General features: G+C 39.2%; 1 protein-coding gene across 3 annotated transcripts in view; it reads left to right on the plus strand.

Moving 5' to 3' along the window:
* Slc12a6 (solute carrier family 12 member 6) overlaps window positions 1-18,126 on the plus strand; it is a 93,775-nt gene that overhangs the window by 43,583 nt on the left and 32,066 nt on the right. For 2 of the 3 annotated variants that reach the window (XM_021193350.2, XM_021193352.2), the window contains exons 2-3: window positions 6,075-6,119; window positions 17,239-17,333. In XM_021193350.2, the coding sequence (XP_021049009.1) occupies window positions 6,075-6,119; window positions 17,239-17,333 (140 nt within the window). The remainder of the gene's footprint in view (window positions 1-6,074; window positions 6,120-17,238; window positions 17,334-18,126) is intronic. The other variant, XM_021193351.2, reaches the window with a different exon arrangement.

Consider the following 18,126-nt stretch of genomic DNA (forward strand, 5'->3'; position numbering starts at 1 on the left):
GATTTCTGAGTTTGAGGCCAGCCTGGTCTACAGAGTGAGTTCCAGGACAGCCAGGACTACCCAGAGAAACCCTGTCTCGGAAAAAAAAAAAAGAGAGAGAGAGAAATACATTGATCTATGGGTATAATCATAAGTCATTAGGAATTGACTTAACACTGTGTCCATTTGACAGAATATTAGTAGCTTCTATGACCTATGGTCTGTCTAGCCACATGTTCTTGGTTCAATAATGGTGTCAACTGTAGGTTTCATTTTGGGGAGCAGCCTTAGAGTCAGTCATAAAGTGGTTGGTTACTCCCATGATGTCCAGGTCACTATTGTACCAGTGGGCGCTTCCTGTCAGACCCATCGTTTGTAACTGGCAGGATTCATTTCTGGGTATGGTTGATGATTTCTTTTGTCTCTTCTGGCAGCATGCATAGTGTTTCCTAGCACTGTGAAAGCTAGAGGGATGAAGCTTCCACCATCTTGATTTCCCCGTATTCTGTGGCTCAAATACTGCTTCACTCATCAAGTTCTGGAGGGATAACCAAAAGCAGTGACAATAGCCTATAATGTTTGTTGGGAAGTCTCCAGGACTTTACTGGCTGCAGTTCTAAAAGAAGCAACTCATTCCTGAGACTTAAGCTTATATTTGTTCCCGGTTACAGGGAAACTCCATTTTAACTCTCTTAATATATGTGTCCACATGTATTTTAGGAAGCTTATACAGTAGTAGCTTACCATATGACCTTTCCAAAGGGTCTTTAGTGTTACTATCCCTTCCCTGCTCCCTCTCCCACCCTCTTCTTTCCTATCCTTCTCTCTCTCTCCCTGTTCCACAATTTCTTTCTGCCTTTCTGTACCAGGTCTTTTCTTAATGATCGCCTCCTCAGAAAGGTTTGCCCAGTTAACACAGTTAACTCCTTAGCTAACATTTACAAACTCAAATTATGGTTTTTATTTTTCAGGGCTGATGATTGAACTAAAGTTATCTTAATTAGTAATTTTCTTTTATCTCTGAGTATCTGCATGAGGACAGGAACGTTATCTTTTGAAAGGTAGGCAAATGGCAAATGTGAAAGAAAAGTTCTTATAGGAAGTGAGAAATTCCAGTGACATAAATGATAAGAAAACAAAATATCTTTGTTGCTGACAGGGGAAAGGATTTACTGGTCTGGAGAGATGAGAGGCTAAGAGAGAAAAGGATGGCGTGGAAGAAAAACTTGAAGTGAGCAGAGGTTGTTTGAGCTGTTTAAGGAAAGAAGCTATCCCCATATCATAAGCGTACATGGTAAAGCATCAGCCTCTGGTGTAGAAGCTGAAGCAAACCGAACAGAAGAGCTAGTGGAGATGACTGCAGACAGTGGTTACACAAAACAGATGTGCGGTGTAGACAGCACAGCCCTTGCCAGGAAGAAGGTCCCAACTGGGGCTTCTTTTTTTTTTTTTTTTTAAAGATTTATTTATTTATTATATGTAAGTACACTGTAACTGTCTTCAGACACTCCAGAAGAGAGAGTCAGATCTCGTTAAAGATGGTTGTGAGCCACCATGTGGTTGCTGGGATTTGAACTCTGCACCTTTGGAAGAGCAGTCGGGTGCTCTTACCTGCTGAGCCATCTCACCAGCCCCCAACTGGGGCTTCTTTAACTAGAGAGGAGACTTATGTCTGGCATCAGAGGTCAGCAATGCCCTGTTGGAGGCTAATGTATCCAGGGACAGGACTAAGTTGAAACTAGTGGTTATTTGCCATTCTAAAAATCCTCTGGCCCTTAAAAGTTAAGCTAAGTGTATCCTGCTTGTATTCCATAACTGAAGCTTAAACCTGAATGGCAATGTATTTATTTTGACTTAGTTTACTGAGTATTTTCAGCCATTGTTGACCTACTCCTAAAGGGAGAACAGATTCCATTCAAACTACCAATTTGTTGTTGTAGTTGTTGTTTTCGAGACAGGGTTCTCTGTATAGCCCTGGCTGTCCCTGGAACTCACTCTGCTTCCCAAGTGCTGGGATTAAAGACATGTGCCACCACGTCCCGGCTCAAACTACCAATTATGTTCCTGATCACCTAAGAAGTCTGATGAAGATGGGCAAGATTAAAATAGTTTTCATGCCTGTTTAACATGACACCTATCCTGTAGATCAAAGAATAAATTAGGCTTTCATGTATCCGTAAGACATGCATTTCTTAGCATGGAATCGGTTATATAGAGTGATTCCTCTGAGACTACTGAACAAAGTCACTAGAAACTGCTCTGGTAGGGACTCAACTTTGAGAACATTTATGGCCCATGGGGGAATCAGTGCATCATCACTAACAGGAGCTGGAAGTAGTTGGATCCTGATCTCATGTTTGAGGTTTAAGACTTAAGTGAGGGGGCTGGTGAGATGGCTCAGCGGTTAAGAGCACCGACTGCTCTTCCAAAGGTCCTGAGTTCAAATCCCAGCAACCACATGGTGGCTCACAACCATCTGTAACAAAAATCNGATGCCCTCTCCTGGAGTGTCTGAAGACAGCCACAGTGTACACACTTAAAATAAATAAATAAATAAATAAATAAATAAATAAATAAATAAATAAATAATTTAAAAAAAAAAAAAAAAAAGACTTAAGTGAGGAAATAGCCAGATATGGAAGTGGCAGAGAGCAAGGATTAGAAGCAGAGTCAGAGACCATGTCTGTTTGACAAAACTTTAACAAATAAGGAATTGCTTTCTTATGGATGAGCAAATAGTGGGTTCTTAAACCTACTCATGGAGAAGATGGTTTGAGCATGGCTGAAATGATTCCTATTTCAGAATATCCTCCAGTGCTGGTGGAGCAGTCGTAAGATATCTGTAGCGTTCTCACAGTGGCTAAGCTCTAGAAGCAGCTTACATATGTTAGCAAATGGGGATAAGGGAAGTGTCGTGTTATAGAATACACAGTGGACTTTTATGTAGCCATAGTAAAGAACTGAATTATGTTATTTGCAGGAAAATGGATGTAAGCAGATTAAGTCAGAATGTCTAGGCTCTCCCCTATATGTGGGAGTTTGACTTTTTTTAAGGCATGAAAGTAAAAAGTGGGTTGCTAGGGAAGAGATGAAGGGCCATAGCAGAGTAAAGGGAGAACTTTGGCCATAGGGGAGGATGAATACAAGACACATATGTGAGAATGCATTAACAAAACACGTGGCTTTGTACATTGAATAAACACTGCTGAAAGGAATGAAAAGGAGAGCAGTGGCAGAGGTTCACTAATTTGAACATTCTACAAATTAAGTGGCTACTAAGTGAGGCCTTGTTTCCCCAAGGCAAAACAAAGGAAATGCTGTCAAACAGCATCTCATGCTCCAGAGGCACTTTTGTGTAAAGAATCAACCCTCACAGATTTCATATTTAAAAGTTGCCATCCCCTTCCACGTAACCTTAAGTATGTACTCTGCTAAATGGCAGCCATTAACACTGAGGCAGGACCTTCCACCAGTGAAGAGACTGTAGCTCATGAAAGGCTCAGGTGATCTGAGCATTCTCTAGCAATAGAGTATTTTGAAATTGAGGTATGTATATTGCTTAGGGAACAATATGATGTGACTGCACACTTCATAGAAACTACAGTGTATTATAAGTACAGGTTGTGTGAGCACCGGGGAATCAAAAACTACAAATTATATGACCTATCACTGTGGTCTGGAACCAACCTCATGATATTTCTGTTCTCAACTGTGAATGTTATTAGGTAAAGAAATTATCAACAGAACAATAAAAAATAATTATTTTATGGGCAATAGTAAAGCAGTAAAAATTCTTACAAAAATATTTATAAATAAGCCCCACCCACAAACATTTTTTCTCTCTGCTTCCAAAGGTGTGTGACAGATTGAATCTGTTTTTAGATTTCTAAATTTTTTCGTTTTTCATATAATACATTTTGATCCTATTCTCTCCTCTCCCCCAAGTCCTCCCAGATCTTCTCTAGCTCCCTGCCCATCCATGTCATTTCTACCTCACTCCTCCCATCCCTTCCTCTCTCAAAAACAAACAGAAAAGAAAACCCTCAAAAGACAAAAAGTGCAAAACCAAAAGAGCACACAAAACAGAACATGGGATCTGATTTGTGCTGAGCCTAAGGCCTACCCAGGAGTTGAGCTGATCTCTGTGTCCTTCCATTGGGAAAGCTTGGATTTCCTTCTCCTGGCATGTGTCAGTTACAGATAGCTTCTTGGTTAGGGGTGGGACTTTGTGCATACTTCTCCTTCACAGTACTGAAATTGTGTTTGGTTGAGTTTGTACATGCCTTGTGCATGCTTTTATTCAGATGAAAAGATGCATTTTTTTAAAGCTAAAGAAACACTTGCTAATGCGTTGGCCCAATTTCTCTTTTCCAAAATCAAATCAAGGAAGAAAACTCTCTGAAAAAAATACAACTAAAGTATTAATCATTTAAAACTTGAATTGTGGAAATAAGGTATCTACATTATGTCTTTCTTGCTGACATTGTATACTGATAGGGATACTGTAATACATATAAGAAACCAGAGTTTGTTAAGAGCTCCTTTTTATTCCTTCTGTCTTGGAGCTCTTTTTTTATTATTGCTTACTGAAGTAGTGAAGGTCAAACCCACTCTACCACTGGCTATGTCCTACCCCTGGGTCTTTCCTTTAAAGTGGTATGTTTAATTACATATGACATATATATGAAGCATGGTGAATATTATCTTTACTTTGTGTAAAATATTAGTAACATTTAAAATAAAATATTTACCACTGGCCAAAAAAAAAGAAAAAAGAAAAAAAAAAAACACTGCTACTTTTGTATAGCTTCTTGTTGACAGAATAATTGGAGAAAATTTAAAACTTCAATTAGAAATTATCAAATTCATTGTTCACACACTGTGGCTTAAATTTATTTTCATTCCTTCAGATACTTACATGGAAGCCAGATGCAGTTCACAGCATCTCAAGAGCCTTAGTTTTTTGAGGAAAGTAGAGCTTAGGGCCGTTTCCATATTTAGCCCTTAATGTTTTTCAAGACTGTAAAATAAGCAAGTGGTTGATGTTAAGTGGTGGCTGTCGGTCCCTCCTGCATTAGGGATTTGGCTTGTCATTACCACTTTCAGATGAATATTGATGACACAGTTTTGTTTTGTTTTTTTTTTATCAAAGCTACTTAGTCACTAGATCTTGAGGTCACATTACAGGATTCTGGTAGTAATAAATGCTCTGCTCATGCCGTGCCTTTGAGTTGCTGCAGAAAATGTAACTCATGTCACAAGTCCTGAAAGGTTAGATTTTATGAACTTCTGCTGCCTGGTCACATCTGCATGATGATTTTTTATTTGTTGTTTATTGTGGTAATATATATAGGACACAAAGTTTCTTGCTTTAATCAGTTTTTACGTGTATATTTCTTGGCAGTTATTACCTATAGTGCTTCCTGCCCTTACTCCTAAATTTCCTGAATTTCACATCATTCGAACTTTAGCAATAATACCCATCCTTCATTCAGCCAGTCCTGTTAGCACTCATCTTTCTGTCTGTAGCTTCGCATGTGACCAATATTCTGCATAAATGTAATTAGATATTAGGTGTTCTCTGTCTGCCTTTTTCTATTAGCATACTGTGTTTGGGTTTCATCTGTGTTTTACAGAGCATGGACCAGAATTCCATTCTTTTTATGGGGATAATGCTGCAGCCTACAGGGCACCACATTTCATTGACTCCTCCATCTGCTGGGGGACAGCTTGGACTGTTTTTACCTTTTACTTTTATGAATAATGCCACTGAAAACTTGATTACATATATATATCTGAGTCCCCACTTTCAGAGGTTTGGGGGATAGATATGAAATTGTTGGGTCATATAATTCAGTAATTCAGTATTTAATGTATAGAAGAATGTGATTATTGTTTTACAGTAGTTTCATTCTGGGTTTTTTGGTTTTTTTTTTTTTTTCTCTTTTGTTAACGTTCCTTTATTTATTTATTTATTTATTTATTTAAGTTTTTGCTTGTTACCTTGTTTGACTTTTGTTGCTTGAGTTTTAAATAAATGTTTGTTTTGGTCATTCATTTTTTTTTCCTATCCTTTTCAATTGTTTGTTTTTCAGACCCGAGTCAGAACTCCATCACAGGGGAACACAGGCAGCTGTTAGGTATGGTATTGCTCTGGGAAGCATCTCTGTAAAGTCACTCCCTCTTTGTCCCTGAAGACACTACCTGCTCCCCTCCAGTGCTGTTTTGATCCTTTGACTTTGCTCTTCACCCCTCAAGCTTCTCACTGTTTATTTACAATTTGGTAAGATATATGAAGCTACTTTTATAATTAATTATTAAAATCAGTAGTCATTAAAAATTTTAATTACATTTTAAAAGGTAACTTTACATAATCTGTAGCTAAAAAAAAATCTTAACTTCTTTTGCCCACAAACACACCATATGTACACAAAAATTATTTAAAAGTTAGATTAAAGTGGTCAAGAGATAGTTAACCAAGTAATGGCACTTGGCCTGAAAGCCTGGTGACCTGAGTTTGGTCCCCAAGACCCTTGAACATGGGAAGGAGAGAACCAACTCCACAAAGTGTTCCCTAACCTCCATACTTGCACTGTGGCACATGCACACACATCCTGTTATGAACATATACAATAACAATTAAGATCATAATATTATGTAATATCTTGGTCTGTTCATATATTCTTCTTTTATTATGTTGGTGTTAAAACACATTTTAATTGCTGGAAGCTGTTGAGTTCTGTGAGATGCTCACCAGGTAAAGCACTTCCCTGATAACCTTTGTTTGAGTCCTGGGACTCTCATGGGTTTCTCTGACCTTCACAGCACAGTGCAGCGTGTGTGCATGCACCCACCAGGAAGATACAATAATAATGTAATTGCTGAAAGCCTTCCTAGACAGCATGCCTTTAATAACCCATAAAATTGATAGTTCGGTTTCTTACCTATGAAACAAGTTATGGAAGTGAATTGATTTCCTCTAGGTATTTTTTATTGTAAGGAAATTGTAATTTGATATGAATTTTATAAGCTCTCAAAACTTGTAGATTTCAAAACATAACCTTGCAACTTGGACTCCTTTCTACAAACACGGCAATGAGGAAGCCAAGCAGCACAAAAGATTAGTATTAAAAAAGCAAATTCTTCAAAGGGTCTCTTCTCCCCAACACCTCAACTCTACTTCCCCAAATACTTAATTTTGACTACTTATTAGGAATTCTAGAAAAAGTTATTTATAAATGTTCATGTTCTATATTACGTTTCCCTTCATGTCAGTGGCATTGGGTCATTGGAATGGTCTTTTGTCGTTCATGTTTCCTCATTGTATCTCCTCTCAGTAAGTATGGATCTCTCCATCCTTTATGTAGAGTGCAGTGGGACTTGGTTGTCACTGCAGCTTTACTCAGCCACTTCCCCTCTTCATGAGCATTTAGGTTTTTACTAGAACACTGATAAAAATAAATTACGTTGAAGGACATATAGATGCTACTCTTTCTGAGGACCTGGGTTCAAATCCAAGTACCCATATAGCAACTTACAACCATTTATAACTGCACTTCCATGGAATCCAGTGTCTTCTTCTGGCCTGTATAAGCACTGCATGCATGTGGTACATGAACAAACATGCAAACAAAATACTCATACCCATACAATATTTTCAAAAGAAATTATGTTGCAGTGAGCATCTTATACTTGAATCTGTGCAGTCACAGCTGTCAGTACATTTGTGTGCAAATTTTCTCAGAGGATTTATATATTTTCAACAAGAGAAATCACCATAAACTCCCACCAATCTGGATATGGAGGAATGTTTGGCACTCTGTTATCAAAAACTGATGTTCTTTTCAAAGTTTTAATATTTACTTGCTTATTTAATGTAGGGAATGACATGTATGGCATAGCATGTGTGTGTAGGTCAGAGGACAACTTCCAGGCAACAGTTCTCTCCTACCATATGTGTTGTGGACACAGAACTCAAATTGTCAGGCTTGGCAGCAACTGACTTTACCTGCTGAGCCAGCTCTCCAGTCCAAACTGATATTATTAATCTATATTTTTATATTTACTAACAGAATGTCATTTCTAGTTTGTATTATACTTCTTTAGTTATGAGTGAGAATAAGTAATGTATGGTATGGTAATAATTAATGTTGTATTGTGGTATGCATGTCTAGGTTTGTACACTGCTAAGCTTTTAGCTATCAGTAAACAGCAGCAGCTGTGGAAAAATATGCTATCAGAAAGTCCACAGGAGGGAAAGAACTTGATATGACTTGTTTGCTTACAGAAAAAGTTCTAGAGTATTGAAGAAACTGGGCATGCATGCTCGTTCTCTGTCTGTCTGTCTGTCTGTCTGTCTCATGGTAGCACATTCCTGTAATCCCAACATGTGGAAAACTCAAGCAAAAAGATCAAGATTACAAGGCCAGCCTGGGCTACATTAGACTTTGTCTCAATCTTTCTTTTATCCCCTAAATTATGAAATTGCCGAGATAAGCTCAAAAGTCTGAGACTACTTTGTTATCTGACCAGGAATATTTGTGCAGTGGAGGCAGGGCAAGGGTAAGAGTCTTTGCAGTTCACAAATCACCAAACTTTGAAGTAGACAAAGACTGTATTTTGTAATATTTTTTACAATTGCTCCACCTTTCAGGACTAGGGATGTAATACGGCACTAACCTGGCAAACAACATACCCTGGGCTCAACCCCAGCACCTCCAAAGTTACACCCTCAACACCACTGACAGGGTCCCCAGGTCTCTCTAAGAGGCGCCTGTGTGTAGACTCACCTGCAGGGAACACTGGCTCAACTGTCTTGCTTGCTGAATTCACTTTATAATAACATCTTTCAGACTTCCCCTGCCAAATGGGATTTAAAACAGCATCTTCAGGCCTGCTAAGTGCTGTTCTTGCCAACGGGCTGCAGTTATTTTACTGTTGTATTTACTGTTCCCACTGACTCATCAGCTCTTGTGCAAAACTCAGGGTCAGGCTGAGGTGATGTATGGAAGGTTAGGTGACGTATGGGAGGTGAGCCTTCCTCTGGGATAATGTATCCAAGTCTGTACTTAACAGTTTGCAAACTGTTCCCAACGTGTGTATGTGTATAATTTTCGATTTAAAAAATTTTAGAAAGCAAGCAGGCAAATATCAGTGAGTCGTGGCAGATTTTCTTAAAAATGAGAGGATAGAAAAATCCAGTCTTGCACAATCTTCTTTCACAGCATAGGAAACCAAAAAAATACTTTAATTAATTTGAGTCTTTGATAGGCTTGATACCAAAACGTAATAGTGGTAGGATGAGAACAGCACTGTCCAGCCTAAACATAGTACCTGTAATCTGAATCACACGGTGTTTTTATTTTCATTTAAATATAAAATTTTATCACTGTTTAGAGAATGTCATGCATGCATGCAGTGTATTTTGATTATATTCACCCTGCTCCTCTCATGGACTCCTCCTCCCAGATCTGACCTCTTTTCCCACTTGCTCCAAAGTTTCTGATTTTTGTGTTGTTTTTGGTTTTGGTTTTGTTTTGTTTATTTTATTTTATAGCCCACTGAATTTAGTTTATGATGCCCACATACTCATGGATATTGGGCCAGCCAGTGGAGTGTGGTCGACCTACCAGAGGCCATAATCTTAGAGAAAAGGGACTCTCCTTTCCCCAGAAGCATTACCTGTCAGTAGCTGTCCAGCAAGGGGTTGGGACTTCACCTCTCTCTTTCATGCTGGAATGTTAGCCAGATTAGTCTTGTATAGGTCTTTTTACATGTAGCAGTTTTTAAAATTACCTCCACAGGCTATGGTTTGGCTCAGTGTTAAGAGTGTTTATCTACCATGTGCAAGGCCCTGGGTTCAATCTCCAATGCCTCAAAAATAAACAAATACCATTATCAACCAACTTGCTGAAAATACATGTCAGGCTTTATATATATCAAAACTGAATTTATGTTCCTGTCAGGGTTCACATCTATCATCCCAGCATTTAGAAAGATGGGGCAGGAGAAACATGAACTTTAGGCTAGCCTGAGCTACATAGACCCTATCTCAAAAATGTATGTATAAAATTATGTGCTTCTTGTATTAGTATTTAAGAAGTATATAATCATTTTATATAAGTAGATGGAGCATTTAATAGGAAATTTTAAACTAAGTGTCCGTAACTGGAGTGCTCTTGTGTGCCTACTCATTGACTGCTTGGTGAGGGAGAATAATACACTGTTTTATATTTAACTGTACCAGTTGACAGCCAAGTAGTAGATTTAAAAGAATTTCTCTCCTTTGAAATGTGTGACCTATGAAAACTAACAGAATGAAAATATCACATTTTACCCCTCATAGGATAATGGACCCAGGATCCGGGTGTGGTGGCACACGCCTTTAGTCCCAGCCCTCAGGAGGCAGAGGCTGGCAGATTTCTGAGTTTGAGGCCAGCCTGGTCTACAAAGTGAGTTCCAGGACAGCCAGGGCTATACAGAGAAACCCTGTCTCAAAAAAACAAAAAAAAAACAAAAAACAAACAAACAAGATAATGGACCCAGGCATTAATTAATCAATGCTTGTTAATATCTCAGAAAGAAAGATAACCAGACAAAATAAAAGATCACAAGTGCAGTTATGCAGCAATTTTTCTGTCCCCCAAAAATAACAAATTTTATGTGCTTAAACCAATTCAGCTGTCAGCCAAGTCACAGGAACTCTGCAGTAAACAGAACACAGCATCTTGTTGATGGCATTATAAAAACCCAATCCCTCTGAAACCCTAGGACACGTGACACGATTTCTTGAGGAGAAAGAAAGCAGACTATAGCTGAAAGAAAGAGAGCAGTCAGTCGTAATGTGCTTTGCCTGGCTGCAGACTCAGCATAGACCAAAGCATCACTTGTGGGGTTTCAGTATATTGCTCAGTGTTGCCTTGATTACCCAGAATGCATGAGTGCCGAGGGTCTGTCCTCATCACTGAAGAAAGAAACAAGCAAACAAGCCAACCTGTGAGCCCTCATTCACATCCCTTTCAGAAAAAGGTACAAGAGAAAAAAACCTAATTTTTAGCTTTTTCTTTCTCACTAGTTAAAACCTATATCCATATTTCTCAGAATATTTAATATACTTCTACTTGCAACATACTTCTCAGAAAATCTCATATTTTTCCAACTTTTCATCCACTTGAAAACAGTAATTTTTATAGCATTTGAGACAATGTTTCCTGTTGTAGTAGATGTGGTTCAAAAAGATGTGTCAGAGAAAATTAAGTACTCTTTATGTTCCATCTGTCTAGATCAGAACAGCAAAGACCATCTGACAGGGCCAGGAGGCTAAAGAACTAGTTTACAGTTTATCTTGGTTCCAAAATACAATGTTAACAGGGTTTCTCTGTATAGCTCTGGCTGTCCTAGAACTCATTCTGTAGACCAGGCTGGCCTCAAACTCAGAAATCCGCCTGCCTCTGCCTCCCGAGTGCTGGGATTAAAGGCGTGAGCCACCACGCCCGGCCTGTTAACTGCTGATTGACAAGAGCAACATTGGAGAAATTGAACCAAACAATAAAGATCTTTAAACAAGATAATAGGTATAGACTTTTTCTGATTACAGAGCAGAATGTAGCTTAGTGAAGGTGTGCTCAAAGCCTTAGATTCAGTTCGTAGCACACACAGACAGAAAGGAATAACAAAAGCAAGTTATAGGACATAAATGTGTCACAAAAAGCAGAACAGAAGTTTCAGAAAAAACAGGTTCTGTCAGTTTTCTTTTTCACTGTGCCATGAGACACAGCAGCTTCCTCATGGTATCCATGGTGTTTGGGCCGTAAATGAGAGGGAAGAAACATGGCTCTGATGGTGAGCCAGTGGGGGTCTTACAGAATGATCTTATGGTTCAGTATAATGCTTTCTTTTTAAAGATCTGTGTGAGTGTGTGTTGTGGGGATGGAACGGGTGCCTTTATGAGTTTATATGTACCTCACATCTGTGCCTGCTGCTATAGAGGTCAGGAGAGGGCATCTAGTCCCCTGGAACTGGAGTTAGGATTGTGTGAGCTGTTTGATGAGATTACTAAACTCAGATCCTCCCCAAGAGTAGTAGGTGCTGTTAACTGCCAAGGCATCTCTGCAGCCCCAGAGTTCTTATATAACTTTCAAAGGTCTAAGAATACACGCTTGGTTCTGAGTTCATAACAAAAAAAAAAAAAAAAAGATTTTACTTGTAATATCTAGAAATTCCACTGTGTTTAGCATTCCTGTGTAACCTAGACTACAGAAGCCCATGATTATCATTGGGTGGCAAAAGCACCTTGGATAAAGGTGCTTGCTGCCAACCGTGATAACTGGAGTTCAACGGAGGGCCTCCCGTGGTAGATGGAGAGACCTAACACAAGTTGTCCTTTGAGATCCATATCCATGGCAAGTGTCACATGTGTCCAGATGTACACAACGCTAAGTAAATTAGTGCATTTTTAAAAAATCATTTTATTGGACCAGGATTGTAGTACATACCTTTAATCCCAGAGGCAGGTGGATCAACAAATTTGAAGCCAGCTTGGTCTACACTGTGAGTTCTAGGCTACATAGTGAAATCCTATCTCAAAAAAAAGTTATTGTAATAAAGTCACAAATAGAATCATCATGTAGCTATATTATTGTTCCTATGCAGACATCTGTCCAGTTCCAAATGCTATATATACATCTCAGTGATGATATACATCCATGCAGTTTGTCTTAGTCAGGGTTTCTAGTCCTGCACATCATGACCAAGAAGCAAGTTGGGGAGGAAAGGGTTTATTCGGCTTACACTTCCATACTGCTGTTCATCACCAAAAGATGCAGGACTGGAACTCAAGCAGGTGATGCAGAAGCCATGGAGGGATGTTCTTTACTGGCTTGCTTCCCCTGGCTTGCTCAGCCTGCTCTTTTATAGAACCAAGACTACCAGCCCAGAGATGGCACCACCCACAAGGGGACCTCCCCTCTTGGTCACTAATTGAGAAAATGCCTTACAGCTGGATCTCATGGAGGCATTTCCCCAACTAAAGCTCCTTTCTCTGTGGTAACTCCAGCTGTGTCAAGTTGACACAAAACTAACCAGTACACAGTTAGAATAGTTTTTCTGATTCCAAGGTTCACTTAACGTTTCATGCTTTTACTATCAATTACATTTTCATGTACCTGTCACCACAAAAGTATATGTGTGTTCATTTGTATTGTTCTCTTGACTTTGTCCTACATCTCTGAAATCCATTCTTCTGCTTGTTCTTGTCTGTCCATGATGGCATCTGTTGTTTTTATTTGATTGGCCATCTCATTTACTTCAAGTACTCCTTCTGTTCATTTTGTTTTATTTTGTTTTGTTTTGTTTTTAATTTTTCAGTCTCCTTACCAGATTTTTCCTTTATCTTTTGAACTTTTACCTCCAATTTTACTGTTGCATTTACTTTTGAGACTATCTTGTTGAAGTCTTGGATAGATTTCCTTAATGTGTCTATTTGTTTGAATCTTCTGTGTGATCATTATTAAGTCTCTTAAAAAGTAAGATTCTGAATTCTTTGTTAGACATTCAACTATCTATATGGTTTTGGGTTCCTTCATTAGGGAGTTGGTTGGTTGGGATGGGTCATAGAACACAGCTGTGTCATAGTGTTTGTGTTTCTTTGATGTTTTGTGCATCTCTTAGAGTATGTGTGACTGTCAGTTTTGACTTCCCCATCTTTGGAGTATATTCTGTGGTGTTTCTGTGGTTCTTCCCAAAGGATTGTCTGCATGAACTTCAGCTGTGTGGACTGGAGAAATTTAGTGTTGTCAAGTGTAATCATCAAGGTAATCCCATCATAGCTAGCTGTATGGCAACAGGACTAAGGGTAGATCAGCTCATGAAGAACCAACATAGCCAGATGGGCTCAGAGCCTCCTTCATTGTCTGAATTCTGTGAACTCACTGGAGCAAGGATAGCAAATAGCAGATCCACTTAGTCTGGGTACTATCTGGGGGCCGTGGCTAAAGCTATAGGCACTTATGTAACCTCTGAGAGACCACAATAGTGTAAACTCCAGGTCCTTCAGTGACCACTGGAATCTCAGGATTCAAAACCCACACTAATCTTAACGACCCTTTTTTTGTTTTTTTGTTGTTTTGTTTTGCTTTTTGTTTTGGGGTTGTTGTTTTTTGCTTGTTTGTTTGTTTTGATTTTTGAGACAGGGTTTCTCTGTGCAGTCCTGGCTGTCCTAGAGCTCACTCTATAGACCAGGCTGGCCTTGAACTCAGAAATCCGCCTACCTTTGCCTCCCAAGTGCTGGAACTAAAGGCGTGTGCCACCACTGCCCAGCCTTAAAGACCTCTTAAGCCAAAGCTCCAGTTTCTCAGGGGACCCTGGGCACTGAAGCCCAGGATACTCACTGACCTCTGATTCCACTGGAGCTAGACACTGGGTCTTGCAGACTCTCAGATTTCAGTGGAGCCAGCCAGTGACCTCGTCTCCTGGTGCTTCGTGGTCCTGCAGAAATCCAAGAGTAATAAATGCAACTTTTACCAGTTAAGCATATATTTAAATTTCCCTGTTTTTAGTTTTTTATCTTATTTTATGTTTTTGGATATTTTGCCTACATATGTACATATATACAACATGTGTATCTGGTGTCCATGGGCCAGAAAAGGGTGTTAGATCCCCTGTCACTATAGGTATAGATGATTCTAAGCTACTGTGTGTGTGCTGGGAATTGAACCCATGTCCTCTGGAAGAGCAGTTGTGTCATCTCTAGCCCAACATTTCTTTGTTCTAGAAATGTCTTTTCACGTTTTATTTGAGCCAGGGTTCTAACAAAGATCATATCTTAGATTTCAGTCACATCAAAAGCTTTAACCTGTAAAAGTTTACTCTTTTTAGCTTGTGATTTACTGAAGAAGTTAGATTATCTTATTTCTGACTGTGGTGATTATATCTTTGAGTATGCTTACCATGTATTTTTGTATTTTCCTTTATATTTTCTGCATTCCTAGAGAGGCTTAACAGATTGTGTATTCTTTTGCTAAGAATACACAGAATGAACAGTATCTTGCCCTTAATGATGTTTTTTGTTTGTTTGGTTGGTTGGTTGGTTGGTTGGTTTTTCGAGACAGGATTTCTCTGTATAGCCCTGGCTGTCCTGGAACTCACTTTGTAGACCAGGCTAGCCTCGAACTCAGAAATCCCCCTGCCTCTGCCTCCCAAGTGCTAGAATTAAAGGCGTGTACCACTGTGCCCGGCTTGCCCTCAATGATGTTAGCAGGTCAGCAGGCTCATGATTGCCTTCCTTTACCCACTGGCAGGTTATACTTCAGCTCTTTATCAGTGGTTTTATAGCCATTGATATGACTGCCTAGATCTGTTTTTTTCCAAAGGTTTGCAAACTGGCAGAGGTTTTCTGAGTACTGTTCCATGTATCATAAATTACCTACAATGTGTTTCTAAAAAAAAAAAAAAAAACCTAGTCTTTAGCTATATAATTATCCTCAAGTATAATTATCACAAAACATACAGCAAAGTTACTTGATTCTTCTATTATTTTTCAGTTGTATATATTGTTTCCTTAAAACTGGGCAAAATTGACTTCTTAAAAACTATTATTTTGAATGTCTCCTGTGTCTCATGCACTCCTGTTAAGAGCTCCTCCCACAGCCACTGGGAGCTTCTTCATGTCAGTCTCTTGTCCTTTCAGATGACCAACTCATCTCTAGAGTTTGCTGTCCTTTTGCCAGGCTCCTCTTATAGATTTAAAGTAATATATAGTGCTTTTAATTTTCTTTAATTTTTATATTAGTATCTTTTTCAGTAATAGAAATCTTAGTTTTAAATAGCATACATTTTTCTCTTCTCTCCTGTCAGACTGAAATTCTGTAACTTATGTACAATTTAAAAAGCTAAAGATTAAGAAGTATTCATATAACACAAGCTTTGCTGTCTCAGGATCTTGGATTCTTCTTTGTTTGCTTACAGGTAGTTCATTAGATTCCAGTTAGGTGCTTTCAACATAAAAATAATATGGAAGGGTTTATACAAAAATATACTAGATGCTGATCATGAAGAGACACATCTATAATCTAGTACTTTGGGGACTGAGAAAGGATAGTCAAGAGTTTGAGACCAGTCTGGGCCTCATGGTGAGACTCTTTCAAAAACTACTACTGACTTGCAGCTGCTTGGTGTACAGATAACAAAAGTCAACAGAGTGCTTATCCCCCGACTGAACTTTCATATGGTATCTCAAGGCTAGGAGTTTTGATGGAGGGGGTGGCAGGGCAGGAAGATTGTAAGAGCTGAAGGTCATGGACGATTTAAAAAGGAAGCTGTTTTCCAGACAGAAGTGCATCTGAACTTAGTGACTGTTATAGTGTGCACAAGATGTACACAAGCTCCAGCCAGCCAGAATCCAGCACAGTGGGAATGTGGTGGGATGTGTAATTCCAGCACCAGTGGAGGAGCTATTAGCATTTAATGATTGCTGTGAAGAAGAGATTTGGGTTGTCATTTACTAATGATGACCTTAATAGTGTGACTATGCACAAGAGCATACCTTAATCTCCAAAGTAACTGAGCAACACAAACTGGACCTCATGGGAAAGAAAGTTTAAAAATAAAAAAAGGGAAGCAGTCTCAGCTGGGTTGGAAGCAATGAGAGGGTTGAAAATATTCAAAATTATCAAAGAATTTTTAAAAAACATCAAAGATTAAGTCACCTATTATAATTGATAAAGCATCAGAAAGGAGGTCAGCAACATTGCTCAGCAAGTACTTGGCATGCAACCCTGACAACCTGCATTCCATACCTTACAAAGGGAGAAGTAGAGAATCAACTCTACCAGGCTGTCCTCTGACTTGTGCACTCACTATTCTACACACACACACTTCACATGCACATACATACACATACATCAAAAACACAGCCTTGGAAACAGCTTTTCTCCCATTATCACCATCAACAATTTGTAAAGTAGCCCATGTTAAGAGCAGTATAACACACCAAGAAAGAACTGGTTGTGTTTTTCCTTGTGGGTTAGTTCAAGGGTAGGGCCCCCAGAGGTCTTTGTATTAAGAAAAGAACTTTGTGTTGATTCCTTTGGTCTCCTGATTTGCTTTTGCCAGATCATCACATTCTTCAAGCAGTGCTGAGGTCTACCACTCAAGCTGAACTTGAATCTGAAGTGGTTTCTGCTAACACAGAGGCAACGTCATACCAATATCTTGCTGGTGTCCTAGTACCCATGAAAAACTAATGTTTTCCTTTCTTTTCAGATGACGGACATAAAAAAGCCCGAAATGCTTATCTCAATAATTCCAACTATGAAGAAGGAGACGAATATTTTGATAAAAATTTGGCACTCTTTGAGGTAATATTTTAATTATATATGTATGTGTCTGTGTGGGAGTAGAAGAGGGCATCATGTTTCCCTGGAGATGGCGTTAGGAGAGTTGTGAGCCTCCCAATATGGGTGCTGGTAACTGAACTCAGGACTCTGGAAGAGTAGCAAGGCCTCTTACCCACTGACTGAGCTGTCTCTCCAACCTGCACAATGGAATTCATCAGCTACTAGGAAATATGAAATCATCACATTTCCAGAAAAATGTTTGGAAGCATCAATCATCATGTTAAGCAAAATAAGCCAACCTAAGACAGATACTAAGTAGTGCATGTTTTCTTCCTATGTATATGTAAGTATGTGTGTGTCAGAGAGGAGACTGGGNATGGGGGTAGTAGGAGGGGATAGAGAGAGGGTGAACACAGACTGTGAGTAGGAAGGAAAAGATGTTAAGGGACAGAGAGGTAGAGACCAGATAATAGAATGCATGATGTAACCTGAAAGCAGAAGTGGGGACTAATTAGGGAAAGAAGGGGGAACCAAGTCTCTTAAGAGGGTCAGAAGGAATGGGGAAGGCAGAGGAGGAGGGGAACAAGTGAGAACACAAGCATAATTACATACACATGTGTAGGAAAATCCTTACTGAGTGTCAGGACTCTGTATCCTACCTTAACTCATTGCCCTAATTAAGCGTGGTCTTTTCTCCATCTCTGCGCTGCGGTTGGACCCCAGGCCTTGAGCATGCTGGCAGCCACTCTCACTGAGCTGTCCTCTCAGCTCCACACAGTCTTTCTTTCTTTCTTTTTTTTTTTTTTTTTTTTTT

Source organism: Mus pahari, chromosome 3 (genome assembly GCF_900095145.1).
Source record: "Mus pahari chromosome 3, PAHARI_EIJ_v1.1, whole genome shotgun sequence".
NCBI lineage: Eukaryota > Metazoa > Chordata > Mammalia > Rodentia > Muridae > Mus > Mus pahari.